At 47.1% G+C, this 21,444-nt stretch overlaps 1 protein-coding gene across 3 annotated transcripts in view; it reads right to left on the reverse strand.

The window, feature by feature from the left end:
* Nucleotides 1–21,444, reverse strand: part of pdgfrb (platelet-derived growth factor receptor, beta polypeptide) — a 108,426-nt gene that overhangs the window by 31,885 nt on the left and 55,097 nt on the right. For all 3 annotated transcript variants that reach the window (XM_072264123.1, XM_072264120.1, XM_072264122.1), the window contains exons 6-10: nt 13,551–13,707; nt 9,532–9,721; nt 7,277–7,392; nt 5,129–5,252; nt 672–883 (exon numbers count right to left, since the gene is read on the reverse strand). In XM_072264123.1, coding sequence (XP_072120224.1) covers nt 672–883; nt 5,129–5,252; nt 7,277–7,392; nt 9,532–9,721; nt 13,551–13,707 — 799 coding nt within the window. The remainder of the gene's footprint in view (nt 1–671; nt 884–5,128; nt 5,253–7,276; nt 7,393–9,531; nt 9,722–13,550; nt 13,708–21,444) is intronic.

Consider the following 21,444-nt stretch of genomic DNA (forward strand, 5'->3'; position numbering starts at 1 on the left):
AACTAGACGAACGCCTTAACCACTTGGCCACGTGCCCAACAAAGAAAACAGCAATTCTCCTCTTATCAGTTCATGAAGAGGCAAGGAAAAGTACTGAGTTTTAAATGGAGAGAAAAAACCCCCCACATTATATAAAAAAAGAAACAAAAAAAAAGGGACCGGGCAGTCTATTTTGAGGATATGACCAAAAAAGAAAGAAAGAAAGACTTTCTGATCAAATTTAAAACTTCGAAAATAAAGATTGGAAGAGTAATAAATCAAATTAAATGAAAATATTGGATAAAAGGTCGCCAGATTTGCTCAAATTTAAAGGATGTATCAAATGTTCGACTTCTTATTTTCTCTAAACTTAAACAGGACATAATGGAAGAGAGCCAATAAAAGACTGTAGGTGGATTAGAATCCTTCCACTTCAATAAAAGGGCTCTCCTACAATTATTTCATTCTCCTTCACACTAGTGTACTGGAAATGATATTAAACAATATGGAATCTTTAATCTCATTGAAGACTCCTCAACCCATTATCTCCACCATCCTCAGCGAGATGACCTGACCCTCCATCTCCCCTCTCACCCGTCCCAATCCCACCGTCCCATTAGGACTTCCCTCTCATCCCTAATCATCTGCAGCCCCCACCCCCTGACCTCCCTCCCCCAGCCTGACCCACTCACCACTGGAGACCAGCTTGACCTCGCGGTTAATGCTGCCGAAGCCGTTGTTGGTGGAGCAGCGCACGGCGGCAATCCCACCACCACTGTCCTGGGTCAGGACACTCCGGACCCGATAGACTTGGTTAGCTTGCCGTTCAGGGACATGTTTCTCCACCCAGACGCTGCTGCTGTTCGCTCTCAGTGGTATCCACTTCCTGTCTTTGCTGTTACACCTGGAAAAATCAGCCGGCAGATTCCTGAATGATTTCCAGACTCCCAGCCGGAAGTAGTGGTTATGCGATACTAGGAATTAACAGGGGAAACTCATCCCCACTCACTCTATTCTAACAATATTCAACACAGAGATATGGGCAGGAAAATGGCACCCCAGTTACACAGGGCAGTGAGGGAAGCATTTGGCATGGGTCAGGGCACTGTCATCTTCCCGATTCCTTTTCCCTTTCCAGTTCTGAAGAAGGGTCTTGGACCAGAACATCAACTGTCTATTCACTTCCATAGAGGCTGCCTGACCTGCTGAGTCCCTCCAGCATTTTGTGTGTGTTGCTGATTACAGAAGTCGGGATGTTATATCACAGCTGCTCAAGACGTTGGTGAGACCACACTTGGAATTTTTTGTTCCGGTTTGGTCACCCTACTGTAGGAAAGATGCCGTGAGGCTGGAAATAGTGCAGAGGAGAATGTTGCTGGGGCTCGAGGGACTGAATTGTAAAGGGAGGTTAAGTAGACTGGGACTTTCACTGGAGATTAGGAGACTGAAGAAGACAGAGATGTATCAAACCATGAGGGGCACAGACAGAGTGAATATACTCGCTCAGCAGCCTGAAGATATACACTCAATGCTTCAGGATCAGCTCCTTCCCTTCCACCGTCAGATTTCACAGCAGTTTGTGAATCTACGAACACCGCCTCACTACTTCCCTCTTTTCCTGTGCTACTTATCTTTCATATTGCTTATTGTAACTTACAGTAATTTTTCATGTACTACAGCCACAGAACAACACATTTCATGACATACAGTATACCAGTGATAATAAACCTGATTCTGATTTCCGACTCTTCCCCAGGATTGTGAATCCAGAATAAAGACATTGGTTTGAGCGCGAGAGGGGAGAGATTTAATAGGAACCTGAGGGGCAACTTTTTTACCCAGAGGATGGTCGGTATAGGACCGAGCTGCCAGAGGAGGTTGTTGAGGTGGAAACACTAACAACATTTAAAAGTCTCTTGGACAGGTATGTGGATAGGAACAGCTTAGAGAGATTGGGGCTAAAAGTGGACAAATGGGACAGGCTTCCAGGGGAAATTTGGACTGCATGGGCAAGATGGGCTGAAGGGCCTGTTTCTGCGCTGTGTGACTCTATGTCTGTGTATAGCCCTGACCCCAATGAAGGCCGAGCATGGAAACTGAAGTGGCCTTTCAGCCTACTGTACCTGTACCAGCTCACGATGAGTCCAGTCATGACCTTAGATCCTATCCATATGCAACTCAAACTCATCAATCCTACTCTATTGCCCCCACCCTCCCTCAGAGGCCTATAGGAGTCAGAGTCACGCAGTATGGAAAGAGGCTAGTCTGTGCTCGACAAACCCTCCATTGAAGCCTTTTGCCCCTGTTCCTGTAGAACTCTGGTCTTTGTGCACACTTGAGACATCGATGGTGCTGGTCCAACAGACTTTCTGGACTCGTGGATGTTATCTCATTCACACTCCAATGTGCTGTTAATGTTTACAGCATGAGGTGTAGAAGCAGAATTAGGCCATCTGGCTCAATGCGTCTGCTCCATCATTCTATCATGGCCGATCCATTTTCTCTCCCAGCACGCTCTCCTGACTTCTCTCCGTATGGCTTCATGCCCTGACTAATCAAGAACCCATCAACCTCTGCCTTAAATATACATAATGACTTGGCCTCCACAGCCACCTGTGGCAACAAATTCCACAAATTCATCACTCTCTGGCTAAAGAAATTCCTCTTTATCGCTGTTCTAAATGGACGTCCCTCTATTCTGAGCTGTATCCTCTGATCCTCCTCTTCCCCCACTATCCTCTCCACATCCACTACATTTAGGCCTTTCAACATTTGTTAAGTTTCAATGAGATCCTTTCTCATTCTTCTAAATTCCAGCTAGTACTGGCCCAGAGCCATCAAACCATCATATGGTAAGCCTTTCTGTTGTGTATGTGGCCGTTTACACAACAATATCATTAACAAAATCGCTAGAGAGTGGAGCTAAATTCACAGGGGCTTTTACTTACAGAACCCAAACTGAACACGTATGTACAGATCAATACGCGCCTAATAGCGCATGCTCAACACGATGTATTAGTACGACATAAAGTAGTCCTATATTATACAGTAGGTTATATGGTACACTTCTCCCCCTTTATTTTAATAGTGTATCAACTGTCTTTTTTTTTACTGGGGGCACTATGCTAAACAATATGTGTACATACAAACACTTACTAATTATTTACTTAGTAACTTAATAATACCAAATTATAATAAGGTAATGTAATAATAATAGTTATAATAATTATAACTGAAGTCTCTGGAGGGAGGCTTCTCTGCCCTTCTGGGTAACATCTGACAATAAACTTGTTTGTTTTAATACAGATTTCCATATAAAAGTCATGAAAGTTGACCTCTGCGCATAGGGAGTTTCCATGGTCTGCTTCAAAGGTGACTTGCCACCAGCAAAAGAAGTGGCTGGTGATCTGCTATCTCTGCTAGTTATTCAAAAGTCGGGGCAATCCAATGACTCACAGAAAGATCAAGTCACATTTTATTGTCATTTCGACCATAACTGCTGGTACAGTACACAATAAAAACGAGATGTTTTTCAGGACCATGGTGCGACATGAAACAATACAAAAACTACACTGAACTACATAAAACTACACTAGACTACAGACCTACCCAGGACTGCATAAAGTGCACAGAACAGTGCAGGCATTATAATAAATAATAAACAAGACAATAGGCACAGTAGAGGGCAGTAGGTTGGTGTCAGTCCAGGCTCTGGGTATTGAGGAGTCTGATGGCTTGGGGGAAGAAACTGTTGCATAGTCTGGTCATGAGAGCCCAAATACTTCGGTGCCTTTTGCCAGGTGGCAGGAGGGAAGAGAGTTTGTACGAGGGGTGTGTGGGATCCTTCATAATGCTGTTTGTTTTGCGGATACAGCGTGTGGCGTAAATGTCTGTAATGGCGGGAAGAGAGACCCCGATGATGAGACCATGCCAGAATCTATTGATTCTTGAAAGATCATTACTAATGCCTCCACAGTCTCTTCAGGCACCTCTTTTAGATTCTTGGGGTGCAGTCCATCTGGTCCAGGCAGGTCTACCTCCAGTTTCCCATCTCCATAGTAATAGCAACTGCACTCACTTCTGCCCCCTGACACTCTCCAACTTCTGGTGTACTGCTAGTGTCTTCCACAACAGTGAATACTGATGTTAAATACTTATTCAGTTCATCAACTTTATTCTTGTCTGCTATTACTACCTTTCCAGCATCATTTACCAGTGGTCCAATAGCTTGTATTCTTTATATATCTGAAAAACACTTCTGGTATCCTCTTTGATGTTATTGGCAAGCTTACCTTCATATTTCATCTTTTCCCCACTTGTAGTCCTTTAGTTGTCTTCTGTTGGTTTTTAAAAGCTTCCTAATCCATCTAACTTTCCATTTATTTTTGCTCTGTTATATGCTCTCTCTTTTGGTTTTATGTTGGCTTTGACTTCTCTTGTCAGCCACAGTTGTGTCATCTTGCATTTAGAATACTTCTTCTTTGGGATGTATCTATCCTGTGCATCCCCAATTGTTCCCAGAAATTACAGCCATTGCTGCTCTGCCGTCCTTTCTGCTGGTGTACTCTTCCAATGAGCTGGCCAAGTGGTTAAGGCATTGGACTAGCGACCTGAAGGTTGTGAGTTCGAGCCCCAGCCAAGGGAACGTGTTGCGTCCTTGAGCAAGGCACTTAATCACACATTGCTCTGCAATGACACCGGTGCCAAGCTGTATGGGTCCTAATGCCCTTCCCTTGGATAACATTGGTGTCGTGGAGAGAGGAGACTTGCAGCATGGGCAACTGCTGGTCTTCCATACAACCTTGCCCAGGCCTGCGCCCTGGAGAGTGAAGACTTTCCAGGCACAGATCCATGGTCTCGCAAGACTAACGGATGCCATTCTAAGATTCTCTTAAGAGTTCCTTCACCTTCAGCTCCCAAACCAAATTGGAAATGAATTCTAACATTGCATTTGCCTTCCTTGCATTTGATGCATTTCACTGTATGTTTTGATGTACATGTGATACATAAAGCTAATCTTCATTGGAAACATTCTATACATGTCCACTCTATTTAGGTCTTTCAATATTCGGAAGGTATTGTCTGTCACTTTCTCCCCTCATTTGGTGGACACTCTGATAACTCCAGCAAATGGTTATGGTTTTATTACCTCTTTAGGTTCTGGCATGTGTACCAGGTGATTTCCGGCAAAGGCGAGCCCTCGGTAATGCAAGTTACGGTCTGGAGGCCATTGCTATGTAGATAGTCACTAAGATCCAAGATTCTTGCTGGCACTGCCGTTAACAGAAAGAGATTTACTTAGTGAGTATTGCAGCTGCATTGTAGTTAACAGAAAGAGATTCACATATTGAGTATTGCAGCTGTGGAAAACTTTAGTCAGGAAACAGCTAGAGTACTGTGTGCAGTTCTGGACACCCCATTACGGGAGCAAGTTAGAGTTTTTCTCTCTGGAGTGAAGAAGGATGAGAGGTAACTTGAGAGAGGTGTTCTACACGATAAGAGACATAGATGGAATGGACAGCCAGAGACCTTTTCCCAGGGTAGAAATGACAAACACAAGCGAGCTTAATTTTCAGATGATTGGAGGAAAGTATGGTAGTGATGTCAGAGGTAGTATTTTTTTAAAAAAGAGAGTGGTGGATGTGTGAAACACCCTGCCAGGGTTGGTGGTAGAGACGTTTAAAGGCTCTTAGACATGTAGATGGCAGAAAAATAGAGGGCTATGTAGGAGGAAAGGGTTAGATTAATCCTAGAGTAGGTTAAACAGCTGGCACAACATTGTGGGCTGAGGGGCCTGTACTGGAAACACAAGAGATTCTCAGCTACTCGGAAACCTGAATAACACACACTAAGTGCTGGAGGAACTCAGTTGCAGCCATGGAGAGGAATAAACAGGCAACATCTCCATAGATGCTGCCTGACCTGCTGAGTTCCTTCAGTACTTTGTGTGTGTGTCTGTACTGTGCTCTATGAAAGATGTAGTGGCTTTGGAGAGGATGCAGAAGAGGTTCACCAGGATGCTGCCTGGACTGGAGAGTGTTAGCTATCAGGAGAGGTTGGACATGGATTGTTTTTTCTGGAGGCTGAGGGGAGACCTGATAGAAGTTTATAAAATTATGAGACAGACATTCAGAATCCTTTTCCCAGGTAGAGATATTAAATACCAGAGGACCTAGGCTTAAGATGAGAGAGGGAAAGGTTGAAGAAAGCAGATGTGTGGGAATCTTTTTTCTGCACAGAGATGAGGAGGTGATTCTTTGGAAGGGGTTTGCACAGGCAATATGGACAAATGACCTTCTCTGTTTTGATTGGCTGTATCAGTCTGTGACTATCTCCCCATTGGCTAGAAATTAATGGCAGTCAGCCTTTGAGATGGGACATGTGAGCTGTTCTCTTCTTGATAGAATGGTAAGCTGTTTGCCACGCGGTGGCAGTCTGTTTTACCACCCAGCCGTTCTGCTGTGAAAGATATCCCCAGAGGGAGCCTCTTTATGCAGGGGTCCTTTCCCTGTTCTTTGGGGACCTGGGGTGGAAGGTTTTGCAGAGGGCAGTGCTGTGCAACCAATTTCTGAGTTGGTTCACTGATAACCTGTCCACCTGTCCATTCTGTGGCTGGAAGGGAGTCAGTATGCCTCATTTATATGGAGTGTGAGAGGTTACAGCTCCTTCGAATATCTAAAGGGGCTGCTTCTCAAGAGTCAGCTCCTGGTCTACGGTCACCCATTATGGAGGGGAAAGGTCACTTGCGGTATCTCCTGATAGAACTGCTCCTGGGGCTGGCCAAGGTGACCACTCACAGGTCCAGGGCTCTGCCTAAGCTGACTGCCTGCTCCTCTGCCGTGGTTATGTCCCTGGAAAAGGAGAGTGTCGTGTTCACGAGTACAATGGCGTTTTCTGGGAAGAGTGGCCCCCTCAGGGGTTAGAGGGTGTTCTGGATAGAGATGACTGCATTATAACTTGAAACTGCAATTCATGTGTATCACAGCATAGTGGTTTGTACAACTCTGTTAGAGCACCAGTGAGTCGGGTACAATCTGCCACTGACTGTACGGGGTTTGCACGTTCTCCCTGTGAACTGCGTGGTTTCCTCTCCTCCAGGTGCTCTGCTTTCCTCCCCTAGTCCAAAGACGTACCGGATAGTTAGTCACATGGGTGCAGTTTGGTGGTCCAGGCTTATTGAGAAGAACAAAAGAAAGAAAGGAAAGAGGGAAAGAGGGGAGGAAAGCAGAAAAAAAGAATTGTAATCTAGTATTGCTGTGATTCCATATGAAGAAGAGTGAAGCAGAGAATTCCTTACCATTTACGCTCAGAGTGAAGGTCAATTCTTTCTTGTCATCCTCATTCCAGACCTGGACGCTGTAATTCCCAAAGTCTTCCTCCTTCACTCGGATGAGATTGAGGATACACTGATACCTGAGAGGAGGCACAGGAACCATTCAGCTCAGCCTCTGAGATCTCGAGGTGTGGGCATTAACCCCTCACCCCTTCCTGGTCCACAGAGAGATCTACCACCACAAAACCTCAGCTGCATATTTCTCTTCTTCAGTTCAGATTTCTAACTCTTGAGCTTCTTTCTCTACGGATGCTGATTGACCTGCTGAGTGTTTTTAGCATTTTCTTTCTGTACACTGTTGGACCATAAGACTATGAGATACAGGAACAGAATCAGGCCATCTGGTACATCAAAGCTGATTAATTTTCCCTCTCCTGCCCTTTCCCCATAACCTTTGACGTCCTGTCCAATCAACAACCTATCAACCTCCATTTTAAATATACAAAAGATTTGGCCTGCAGATAAACTTCCTAAGATCCATTTACAACGTCCCCTTGAACACCTTTCAATCACCTACCGTTAAAAATATAGAACAGCACAGTAACAGGCCATTCGGCCCACAATGTCTCTGCTGAACACACTACCCTGCACATGATCCAAGTCTGTACATTCTTACCTTGACTGCATGGGTTTCCTCCAGGTACTCCAGCGTCCTCCCACAGTCCAAAGATGTACCAGTTGGTGGATTCATTGGCTGTTGTAAGTTGCACTGTGATTAGGCTAGGGTTAAATTGAAGATTGCTGGGTGGCGTGGCTCGAAGGGTTGAAGAGGCCCGTTCCACCCTGTATCTCAGTCAGTAATTAAAAGATCCTGATCCGAGATTGCCACAATTTTACAGCCAGGGCTCCCCTCAGCCTTGGCTGCTCCAGAGAAAACAAGAGGTAGATTTAAGGAAGGAGAGAGACAGATTAGGAGAATGGGCAAAGAAATGGCAGATTGAATACAGAGTTGGACTTTGGTTGAAGAAATAAAAGGGCAGACTATTTTCTAAATGGAGAGAAAATTCAAAAATCTGAGACGTAGGGTGACTTGGGAGTCCTTGTGCAGGATTCCTAAAGGTTAATTTGCAGGTTGAGTCTGTGGTGAGGAAGGCAAATGTGATGTTAGCATTCATTTCAAGAGGACTAGAATATAAAAGCAAGGATGTAACGTTAAGGCTTTTTAAGGCATTGGTGAGGCTTCACATGGAGTATTGTGAGCAGTTTCAGTTTTGGGCCCCTTATGTAAGAAAGGATGTGTTAACATCGGAGAGGGTTCAAAGGAGGTTCACAAAAAGGATTCTAAATTGAATGGCTTGTCATATAAGGAGCGTTTGATGGCTCTGAATCTATACTCACTGGAATTCAGGAGAATGTGGGGGGATCTTATTGAAACCTAATGAATGTTGAAAGGCCTTGATAGAGTGGATGTGGAGAGGATGTCTCCTATGGTGGGAGAGTCTAAGATTGTGGGGACACAGCCTCAGAACAGAGGGATCTATTTAGAATGGAGACAAAGAGGAATTTCTTTAGCCAGAGGGTGATGGATCTGTGGAATTTGTTGCCACAGGTGGTCGTGGATGCCAGTTGGGTTAATTTAAGGCAGAGGTTGATAGGTTCTTGATTAGTCAGGGCATGAAGTGATATGTGGAGAAGGCAGGAGAATAGGGCTGGGAGGGAAATGGATCAGCCATGATGAAATGGCGGCACAGACGATGGGCCAAATGGCCTGATTCTGCTCCTGTGTCTAATGGTCTTAGCCCACGTTCGGCCAACCTCTCATTATAGCACATACTCTGTAATCCAGGCAGCATCCTGGTGAACCTGTTCTGCACCCACTCGAGTGCCTCCACATCTGACATAGTTTTATTAGCTCTGACAGCGTGGAGTTGGCTCTTCTGGTCCTTTGAGTCACGTATCCCCAGACTACCCCGATTAACCCTAACCTGATCACAGGACAACTTACAATGACCGATTAACCCACCTGGTACATCTTTGGACTGTGGGACGAAACCGGGGATCACCCATACACACTGCACAGGGGGTGTACAGAGACTCCTTACAGAACAGCGCTGGAATTGAACTCGGAACTCCAGAACGCCGTAAACCGCTACGCTGCCATGGTTTATCCCTTGGAGCAGACCCAGTGAGAGCAGGTTCTAACCCCCCCCCCCCACCCCACCGGGGTGCCATTGCGGATGGATGTGGATTCGTCTGTCCCTTGGACGATGGCCACATACCTGTTTTCTCCCAGGTACTTTTTGCTGAAGGTCACTTGGTTGGTCCTTTCATTGAAGGGCACATTGTTCTTCAGCCACCTGATGGTGGGAGCTGGGTATGCCGTGATGTTAACGGCAAACATCTTCACCTCGGACAGCTCTGCGTACTGCACCTCGGACAGCTCTGTCCTCAGCTCGATGAATCCTTTGTCTGCAGACAGGTGAAAAGATCATTGTAACACAGGAGTTCCACACCTGCTGCATACAGTGCATCACAGAGTCAGGTAGACAGACAGCACAGGCAGGTCGTCTGGCTCATCGTGGCAATGCAGACAGACAGACAGACAACACAGAGGCAGGCCGTCTGGCTCATTGTCCCATACAGACAGACAGACAGCACAGGCAGGCTGTCTGGCTCATCGTCCCATACAGACAGACAGGCAGCACAGGCAGGCCGTCTGGCTCATCGTATCAATGCAGACAGACAGCACAGAGGCAGGCTGTCTGGCTCATCGTGTCAATGCAGACAGACAGCACAGAGGCAGGCTGTCTGGCTCATCGTGTCAATGCAGACAGACAGACAGCACAGGCAGGCTGTCTGGCTCATCGTGTCAATGCAGACAGACAGGCAGCACAGGCAGGCCGTCTGGCTCATTGTGCCAATGCTGGACACTTACAATAATGCAATCTACCAACACTTACTAGTTCGTTCATTTATTATGAGCCGTGTCCTATGACATGGGTGATCATGGCCTTGACCATGATTGTTCTTGGCAAATTTTCCTACAGAAGTGGTTGGCCATTGCCTTCCTCTGGGCAGTGTCTTTACAAGACAGGTGACCCCAGCTATTATCAATACTCTTCAGAGATTGTCTGCCTGGTGTCAGTCGCTTGTGATACGCACCAGCTGCTCATACGACCATCCACCACTCTCTCCCATGGCTTCACATGACCCTGACTGGGGGCTGGGTGGGGGGCTAAGCAGGTGCTACACCTTGCCCAAGGTGACCTGCAGGTTAGCAGAGGGAAGGAGCACCTCACACCTCCTTTGGTAGAGACGCATTCCCACCCTGCCACCCTATAGAACAATATAGCACAGAAACAGGCCATTTGGCCCATATCTGTTCTGAGCATGATGCCAGATTAAAGTAACCTCTTCAGCCCGTACATGATCCATATCATTCTGATACCTGCACATTCATGCATCTGTCTAACAGCCTCACAAACACTTCTATCTCCACCACCACCCCGGCAACACATCCTAGGCACCCATCACTCTATGTAAAAGAAAATCTCGCTTTCACACCTCCTTTGAAATCAACCCCTTTCACTTAAATGCGTACCCTCTGGAATTAAATATTTCAACCTTGGGGAAAAAGATACCGTCTGTCCACTCTGTCTATGCCTCTCATAATCTTATAAGCTTCTATCAGATCCCCTCTCAGACTCCGCCGGTACAGAGAAAACAACCCAAGTTCAAAGTTCAAAGTTCATTTACTATCAAAGTATATATACTATGTACAACCTTGGAATTCGTCTCTCTACAGGCAGCCACAGAACAAAGAGACACCATGGAGCCCGTTAAAAAAGATTGTCAAACACCCAAAGTGCAGAAAAAAAACAAGTCATGCAAATAATAGATAGCAAATAACATTCAGAGCTGAAGTTCACGAAAGTGAGTCCAGCCATGAAGCCAGTCGTCGCTACAGCTGATTCATGAGCCCGTTAGTTGCGGGCCACAGCTTAGTTTCTACCCCTAATGTCTCTCTTCTTCCTTTTTCAAGGTGGATGTGGTTCTGTCAGAATCTCTGACCTCAGACGTTGGTTGTTTGTGGCGGTGGGACCCACTCCTGGGGGCTTGCAACGCCACTATTCGATACCCCATGAGTGTAACCTTGGGGTTCCAAGGCTTTGTAGCCCCGTGGACAAGCAGACTTTATACTGGAGAAAATGGATCATCGGGAACAGCGGATTGACTGTCGGGGGCTCAGTACTTGGTGAATAGTTTTTGTTGTACTGCAGATCGTGGTCTTTCTTGGGAGCTTTGCTTGGTGGGTGGAGGATGCTGACGCCTTTTGCTGAAGTAAGTGGGGGTGGGGGAGACTTGTAGCTTTTCTGCTGCTTGTGTGTGGGAGGGGGAGTGGGGGGGTGCTTTGGGATTCTGACGTTTTTACTGTCACATATTCTTTGGGCCACTCTTCTGTTTTCATGGATGTCTGTGAAGAACAAGGATTTCAGGCTGTATATTGTAGACATTTCTCTGATATTAAACGGAAGTATTGATCTATTAGTAGGTAAAGACAGGAGATGTTCTGGAATGCAAAACTGCATCCCGGGAAGAGGTGGGTCAGAGGCGAAGAAACTCAGAAAAGGATGGGAAGAGGTATAATTAAGATAAGCATGGGAATTAGTAGATTTATAAAAGATGTTGGCTAACAGTTTGTAACAAGCGATATCAAGAAAAGGGAGGGGGTGTCATATTTGGACCAAGTGAATTTAAGGACAGGGTGGAAGTTAAAGATAAAATTGGTAAAATTGACCAGCTCAGCATGGGTACATGAAGCAGTACCAATACAGTCGGTCAACGTAACAGGAAGAGTTGGGAGTATGACCAGGGATGGCTTTGAACATAGACTGTTCTACATAGCCAATGGAAAGGCGGGCATAGCTTGAGCCCCTGCAAGTGCACATGTCTAAACCTTTGGGTTTGGAGAAAGTGGGAAGGGCTGAAGGAAAAAGTGTTTGTGGTGAGGACCAGTTCTGCCGGACAGAGGAGGGTGTTGCAGGGGGATTGGTTGGTTCTTCTGTCGATAAGGAAGTTTGTTGTCATATGCAAAGGCTCAATGAAAATCTTACTTGCAGCAGCAGAGCCACGGAGGGGAACAGCATAGATACAGGCCCTTCCACCAGCCAGTCCATGCTGGCCATGGTGTCCACCCAGTGAGTCCCAAATTCCTGTGTTCTTCCCATATTCCTGCAAATCCACCCCTTCCTGGTACCTGTCCAGATGCTTCGCAAGTAATACTATTGTACCTGCTCAAACACTTTCACTGGCAGCTCGTTCCACACTGCCACCATCCTCTGGGTGAAGAAGTTAAACATAGAAACTTAGAAAACCTACAGCACATTACAGGCCCTTTGGCCCTCAAAGCTGTGCCGAACATGTTCCTAACTTAGAACTACCTAGGCTTTACCCACAGTCCTCTATTTTCCTAAGCTCCATGTACCCATCCAGGAGTCTCTTAAAAGACCCTATCGTATCCACCTCCACCACCATCGCCAGCAGTCCATTCCACGCACCCACCACTCTCTGCGTAAAAAACTTACCCCTGACACCTCCTCTGTACCTACTTCCAAGCACCTTAAAACTGTGCCCTCTTGTTTTAGCCATTTCAGCCCTGGGGAAAAGCCTCTGACTATCCACACGATCAATGCCTCTCATTATCTAGTACACCTCTATCAGGTCACCTCTCATCCTCCATCGCTCCAAGGAGAAAAGGTTGCGTTCACTCAAGCTATTCTCATAAGGCGTGCTCCCCAATCCAGGCAACATCCTTGTAAATCTCCTCTGCACCCTTTCTATGGTTTCCACATCCTTCCTGTAGTGAGGCGACCAGAAATGAGCACAGTTTCCCCTCAAGTTCCCCTTAAACGTTTTCCCTTTCACCCCCAACCCCTCATTCAACCTCAGTGGAAAAGACTGCTTGCATTTACCCTATCTACACCCCTCAAAGGGCCATCACGGTAGTTAGCAGTTAGTGCAGCAATATTACAGCTTGGAACATCGGAGGCTGGAGTTCAGTTCGGGTACTGTCTTTAAGGAGTTTGTACTTTCTCCCTGTGGAACATGTGGCTTTCTGCCCACAGTCCAAAGACATACCAGTTAGTAGGTCAGATGGTCATTGTAAATTGTCCTGTGATTAGGACAATCGATGGGTTAAATCGATGGGTTACTGTGCAGTGTGGCTCGCTGGGCTGGGAGGGCCCGTTCTGCAACATATCTCTACAATATCCTTTGGAAAAGTGAAACGATTTCTCACCCAGCACAGTGATGTGAAGAGATTTGTGTCCTGACTGAACAGGATAATAGCCCTTGACACTGCAGTTGTACCATCCAGTGTCCTCCAGTGTTGCCTCTTCCAACTCAAGTGTCGAGTTCACCTCCTGGCTCCCTTCTGTGACCTTTATCTCAGCATCCTGAAGAAAGAGCAGAGATTGTGATTAATCCAGGTACAGACAGCATCTGAATGATCCGGTCTCATGCTATGAGGGAGTGTAGAGATTCAGCCAATAAGCCGCACTGTCCAGCAGCGCACTGCCTACAATATACGGTGACCAATTAAGTGACTAACCGATATGTCTTTGGAATGTGGGAGGAAACCGGAGCACCCGGAGGAAAGCCACACATTCCACGGGAGGACCCACAGACTCCTTACGGATGACATCGGAATTGAACTCTGAACTCTGACGCCCTGAGCTGTTAGTAGCATCATGCTAACCATTACGCTACCATGGCACCCCCAATCAGTGATCGTGCCCCGTAGGAGCACTCATCCCATTGGCTAGTTTCTGTCTCCCTATTCATTCACTTGTTTCTCTCCCACATCGAGCTCCCCCCTGACTCTGCCTACCACATGCCTGGGACACTGGGGTACCTGGGGAAGCCCACACAGCCTCATGGAGGACGTGCAAACTCCACACAGACAGCGACGCAGATCAGGATCAGACCCCAGTTTCTGACCCTACCTGCTCTGCCACCTCATGTGTAATACTAAACTCCGGTCATGCCAGCCTGCTCAGCTGGATTTAGAACACAGAACATGGAACAGTACAGGCCCTTCAGCCCCCGATGCTCTGTTGACCTTGTAACCTACTCCAAGATCATTTTAACTCTTCCCTCCCACATTACTCTTCATTTTTCTATCCTCCATCCGCTTATCTAAGAATCTCTGAAATGTTGCTAAAGTATTTGCCTCCACCACCACTCCTGCTAGCACGGTCCATGCACTCAGCATCCTCTGTGTCAGAAACCTACCTCTGAAATGCCCCCTATTCTTTCCTCCAATCACCTTAATATTTTAGGCATCCACTAGTCTTGCGAGACCATGGATCTGCGCCTGGAAAGTCTTCATTCTCCAGGGCGCAGGCCTGGGCGAGGTTGTGTGGAAGACAGGCAGTTGCCCATGCTGCAAGTCTCCCCTCTCCACACCACCGATGTTGTCCAAGGGAAGGGCATTAGGACCCATACAGCTTGGCACCTGTGTCGTGGCAGAGCACTATGTGATTAAGCCCCTTGCTCAAAGACACAACACGTTGCCTCGGCTGGGGCTCGAACTCACGACCTTCAGATCGCTAGTCGAATGCCTTCACCACTTGGCCACGTGCCCACACCTTAATATTATGCTCCCTCGTAATAGCCAAGCTACGCCCTGAAAGAAGTCTCTGTCTGTCTACTTATCTTGTGCTCCTCTATGAAGTCATTTCTCATCCTCCTTCCCTCCAAAGAGAAATGCCCCAGCTCGCCCAACCTATCCTCATGTCCTGGCAATCTAAACCAAATTGTAAAATGGAAAAGAAAAAAGTGCTTTTTTTCACATTGACAAAAGAATTGACTTAAACGGGAGACACACGAGATTCTGCAGATGCTGGAATGTGGAGCAGAAACCAAGCTGCCAGAAGATCTCAGCAGGTCAGGCAGCATCTATGGAAAAGAACAAACAGTTGGCGTTTCAGGACGAGACCTTTCATCAATGCTAGGCAGCATCTGAGGATGGAAAGGGACAGTGGAACTTTCGAGTCATGACAGTTCATCTGGCATGACAGTGGCTATATTTCATTACTCTGGAACCTGGTATGTCACCAAAGTCTCATGCAGATTACCATGGAGAACATTGTAACTGGTTACATCATCATCTGGTCTGGAGGGGTCACTGCACAGGATCGGAAAAAGCTGCAGAAACTCAGCCAATCCATCACGGCACTAGTCTCCCCACCATCGAGGACACCTTCAAAAGGCAATGCCTCAAAAAGGCAACATCCATCATTAAGAAGTCCCCATCTCCTTGGACATGTCCTCGTCTCACTGCTACCATCAGGGAGGGGGTACAGGAGCCAGGAGCCTCTCACTCAATGTTTCAGGAACAGCTTCTTCCCCTCCGCTGTCAGATTTCTGAATGCCTCACTGTTATTTTTTTCACTTGTTTTGCATTTATTTAATTTATATATATGGTATGTATACACTTCTTCTTGTAATACATAGTTTATAAATTATTATATATTGCAATGTCCTGTTGCCACAAAACAACAAATTTCATGACATATGCCAATGATTTTAAACAATTCTGATTCTGCTCTGGATTTAAAGGTTGAAGGGAAAACGCCTGTATAAACAGGTTGAGTGAAGGGCTGGATGAAGAACTGGGAGGTGATGGGTGGGCCCAGGTGAGGAGGGATGATAGGCAGGTGGAGGAGGGGAGAGTGGGAGGTGATAGAGGGCTGCAGATGGTGGGATCTGATAGGAGAGGAAATTGGAGCATGGAACCAAGAGAAGGAGGTGGAGAGGGGAAGATGGGAACGTGGGGGAAGGGGGTACCATGGCAGGAGTGATGGGCAGACGGAAACAGTGGGGGAAGGAGGTTTGAGGATGACGACCAGATGGGAACAGTGGGGGAAGGTTTGTGGGTGACGGACAGATGGGAACAGTGGGGGAAGGTTTGTGGGTGACGGACAGATGGGAACAGTGGGGGAAGGTTTGTGGGTGACGGACAGATGGGAACAGTGGGGGAAGGTTTGTGGGTGACGGACAGATGGGAACAGTGGGGGAAGGTTTGTGGGTGACGGACAGATGGGAACAGTGGGGGAAGGAGGTTTGAGTGTGATGGACAGACGGAAACAGTGGGAGGGGAATGTGAATGATGGGCAGATGGGAATAGTGGGGTAGGGGACACTGTGGGAGGGGTGTGTGGGTGATGGACAAATGGGAAGAGTGGGGAGGGGAAGGGGACCCAGTGGGAGGGGTGTGTGGGTGATGGACAAATGGGAAGAGTGGGGAGGGGAAGGGGACCCAGTGGGAGGGGTGTGTGGGTGATGGACAAATGGGAACAGTGGGGAGGGGAAGGGGACACTGTGGGAGGGGTGTGTGGGTGATGGACAAATGGGAAGAGTGGGGAGGGGAAGGGGACACTGTGGGAGGGGTGTGTGGGTGATGGACAAATGGGAAGAGTGGGGAGGGGAAAGGGACCCAGTGGGAGGGGTGTGTGGGTGATGGACAAATGGGAACAGTGGGGAGGGGAAGGGGACACTGTGGGAGGGGTGTGTGGGTGATGGACAAATGGGAACAGAGGGGAGGGGAAGGGGACACTGTGGGAGGGGTGTGTGGGTGATGGACAAATGGGAACAGAGGGGAGGGGAAGGGGACACTGTGGGAGGGGTGTGTGGGTGATGGACAAATGGGAAGAGTGGGGAGGGGAAGGGGACCCAGTGGGAGGGGTGTGTGGGTGATGGACAAATGGGAACAGTGGGGAGGGGAAGGGGACACTGTGGGTGATGGACAAATGGGAAGAGTGGGGAGGGGAAGGGGACACTGTGGGAGGGGTGTGTGGGTGATGGACAAATGGGAAGAGTGGGGAGGGGAAGGGGACACTGTGGGAGGGGTGTGTGGGTGATGGACAAATGGGAAGAGTGGGGAGGGGAAGGGGACACTGTGGGTGATGGACAAATGGGAACAGTGGGGAGGAGAAGGGGACACTGTGGGAGGGGTGTGTGGGTGATGGACAAATGGGAACAGTGGGGAGGGGAAGGGGACACTGTGGGAGGGGTGTGTGGGTGATGGACAAATGGGAACAGTGGGGAGGGGGAGGGGACACTGTGGGAGGGGTGTGTGGGTGATGGACAAATGGGAAGAGTGGGGAGGGGAAGGGGACACTGTGGGAGGGGTGTGTGGGTGATGGACAAATGGGAACAGTGGGGAGGGGGAGGGGACACTGTGGGAGGGGTGTGTGGGTGATGGACAAATGGGAAGAGTGGGGAGGGGAAGGGGACACTGTGGGAGGGGTGTGTGGGTGATGGACAAATGGGAAGAGTGGGGAGGGGAAGGGGACAATGTGGGAGGGGTGTGTGGGTGATGGACAAATGGGAAGAGTGGGGAGGGGAAGGGGACAATGTGGGAGGGGTGTGTGGGTGATGGACAAATGGGAAGAGTGGGGAGGGGAAGGGGACACTGTGGGAGGGGTGTGTGGGTGATGGACAAATGGGGACAGTGGTGGTGATGGGGTGGAGAAGTGGAAAGAAACAGGGTGATGTGACTGTGGTGGGTGTCAGAGAAACTGGATGGACCAGGAGGAGAAGGTAAAAGGACAAGAGAGGGAGCAAGTTATCACAAGTTTAATTTAATGCAAACAAGTGCGAGGTTTTGCATTTTGATAGGGCCAAGCAGGGTGGGTCTGACAGTGAGTGGTGGGGCACTGAGGAGTGTGGTAGAACAAAGGGATCTGGCAATACAAGTCTATAATTCATTGAAAGTGGTGTCACAGGTAGATAGGGTGGTAAAGAAAGCTTTTGGCACACTGGCCCTCATAGATCAATGTACTGAGTACAGGAGACGGGATGTTATGTTAAAGTTGTATAAAATGCTGGTGAGGCCTAATTTGGAGTATTATATGCAGATTTGATCGCCTATCTACGGGAAAAATGTACAGGACTGCAAAGGTAGTGATCTCGGGGTTACTGCCTGTGTCATGTGACAGTGAGAGCAGGAATGCAAGGAGGTGGAGGATAAATGCGTGGCTGACGGATTGGAGCAGGAGGCAGGGATTCAAGTTTTTGGATCATTGGGACCACTTTTGGCGCAGGTGTGACCTGTACAAAAAGGACGGGTTACACTTGAATCCTAGGGGGACCAATATCCTGGCAGAGAGATTAGCGAGGGCTACTGAGGTGACTTTAAACTAGAATGGTTGGGGGGTGGGAATCAAATTAAAGAGACTAGGAGGGAGGAGGTTAGTTCACAACAGGGAGATGGGAACCAGTGCAGAGAGACAGAGGGGTGTAAAATGAGGGTAGAAGCAAAAAGTAGTAAGATGAAAAGTAAAAGTGGCAGGCCGACAAATCCAGGGCAAAAATCAAAAAGGGCCGCTTTTCAACATAATTGTATAAGGGCCAAGAGTGCAAGAGTGTTGTAAAAGCGCGCCTGAAGGCTTTATGTGTCATTGCAAGGAGCATTCGTAACAAGGTGGATGAATTAAAAGTGCAGATTGTTATTAATGATTATGATATAGTTGGGATCACAGAGACATGGCTCCAGGGTGACCAAGGATGGGAGCTCAACGTTCAGGGATATTCAATATTCAGGAGGGATAGACATGAAAGAAAAGGAGGTGGGGTAGCATTGCTGGTTAGAGAGGAGATTAATGCAATAGAAAGGAAGGACATTAGCTGGGAGGATGTGGAATCGATATGGGTAGAGCTGCGTAACACTAAGGGGCAGAAGACGCTGGTGGGAGTTGTGTACAGGCCACCTAACAGTAGTAGTGAGGTTAGGGATGGCATTAAACAGGAAATTAAAATGCGTGCAATAAAGGAACATCAGTTATAATGGGTGGCTTCAATCTACATATATGGACCAAATTGGTAAGGGTGCTGAGGAAGAGGATTTCTTGGAATGTATGTGGGATGGTTTTTTGAACCGACATATCGAGGAACCAACTAGAGAGCAGGCCATTCTAGACTGGGCATTGAGCAATGAGGAAGGGTTAATTAGCAATCTTGTCGTGAGAGGCCCCTTGAGTAAGAGTGACCATAATATGGTGGAATTCTTCATTAAGATAGAGAGTGACATAATTAATTCAGAAACAAAGGTTCTGAACTTAAAGAAGGGTAACTTTGAAGGTATGAAACGAGAATTAGCTAAGATAGACTGGCAAATGATACTTAAAGGGTTGACGGTGGATATGCAATGGCAAGCATTTAAAGATTGCATGGATGAACTACAACAATTTTTCATCCCAGTTTAGCAAAAGAATAAATCAGGGAAGGTAGTGCACCCGTGGCTGACAAGGGAAATTAGGGATAGTATCAATTCCAAAGAAGAAGCATACAAATTAGTCAGAAAAAGTGGCTCACCTGAGGACTGGGAGAAATTCAGAGTCCAGCAGAGGAGGACAAAGGGCTTAATTAGGAAAGGGAAAAGAGATTATGAGAGAAAACTGGCAGGGAACATAAAAACTGACTGTAAAAGCTTTATAGATATGTGAAAAGAAAAAGATTGGTTAAGACAAATGTAGGTCCCTTACAGACAAAAACAGGTGAATTGATCACGGGGAACAAGGACATGGCAGCCCAATTGAATAATTACTTTGGTTCTCTCTTCACTAAGGAGGACATAAATAATCTTCCGGAAACAGTAGGGGACAGAGGGTCTAATGAGATGGAGGAACTGAGGGAAATACATGTTAGTAGGGAAGTGGCGTTAGGTAAATTGAAGGGATTAAAGGCAGATAAATCCCCAGGGCCAGATGGTCTGCATCCCAGAGTGCTTAAAGAAGTAGTCCAAGAAATAATGGATGCATTAGTGATAATTTTTCAAAACTCTTTAGATTCTGGACTAGTTCCTGAGGATTGGAGGGTGGCTAATGTAACCCTGCTTTTTAAAAAAGGAGGGAGAGAGAAACCGGGGAATTATAGACCGGTTAGCCTAACATCGGTGGTGTGGAAAATGCTAGAGTCAGTTATCAAAGATGTGATAACAGCACATTTGGAAAGCGGTGAAATCATTGGACAAAGTCAGCGTGGATTTGTGAAAGGAAAATCACATCTGACGAATCTCATAGAATTTTTTGAGGATGTAACTAGTAGAGTGGATAGGGGAGAACCAGTGGATGTGGTATATTTGGATTTTCAAAAGGCTTTTAACAAGGTCCCACACAGGAGATTAGTGTGCAAACTTAAAGCACACGGTATTGGGGGTATGGTATTGATGTGGATAGAGAATTGGTTGGCAGACAGGAAGCAAAGAGTGGGAATAAACGGGACCTTTTCAGAATGGCAGGCAGTGACTAGTGGGGTACCGCAAGGCTCAGTGCTGGGACCCCAGTTGTTTACAATATATATTAATGACTTAGACGAGGGAATTAAATGCAGCATCTCCAAGTCTGCGGATGACATGAAGCTGGGCGGCAGTGTTAGCTGTGAGGAGGATGCTAAGAGGATGCAGGGTGACTTGGATAGGTTAAGTGAGTGGGCAAATTCATGGCAGATGCAATTTAATGTGGATAAATGTGAAGTTATTCACTTTGGTGGCAAAAACAGGGAAACATATTATTATCTGAATGGTGGCTGATTAGGAAAAGGGGAGGTGCAACGAGACCTGGGTGTCATTATACACCAGTCATTGAAAGTGGGCATGCAGGTACAGCAGGCGGTGAAAAAGGCGAATGGTATGCTGGCATTCATAGCAAGAGGATTGGAGTACGGGAGCAGGGAGGTACTACTTCAGTTGTACAAGGCCTTGGTGAGACCACACCTGGAGTATTGTGTGCAGTTTTTGTCCCCTAATCTGAGGAAAGACATTCTTGCCATAGAGGGAGTACAAAGAAGGTTCACCAGATTGATTCCTGGGATGGCAGGATTTTCATATGATGAAAGACTGGATCGGCTAGGCTTATACTCATTGGAATTTAGAAGATTGAGGGGGGATTTTATTGAAACGTATAAAATCCTAAGGGATCGGACAGGCTAGATGTAGGAAGATTGTTCCCCATGTTGGGGAAGTCCAGAACGAGGGGTCACAGTTTGAGGATAAAGGGGAAGCCTTTTAGAACCGAGATTAGGAAAAACTTCTTCACACAGAGAGTGGTGAATCTGTGGAATTCTCTGCCACAGGAAACAGTTGAGGCCAGTTCATTGGCTATATTTAAGAGGGAGTTAGATATGGCCCTT

This window comes from Mobula birostris, chromosome 7, assembly GCF_030028105.1.
Source record: "Mobula birostris isolate sMobBir1 chromosome 7, sMobBir1.hap1, whole genome shotgun sequence".
Taxonomy (NCBI): domain Eukaryota; kingdom Metazoa; phylum Chordata; class Chondrichthyes; order Myliobatiformes; family Myliobatidae; genus Mobula; species Mobula birostris.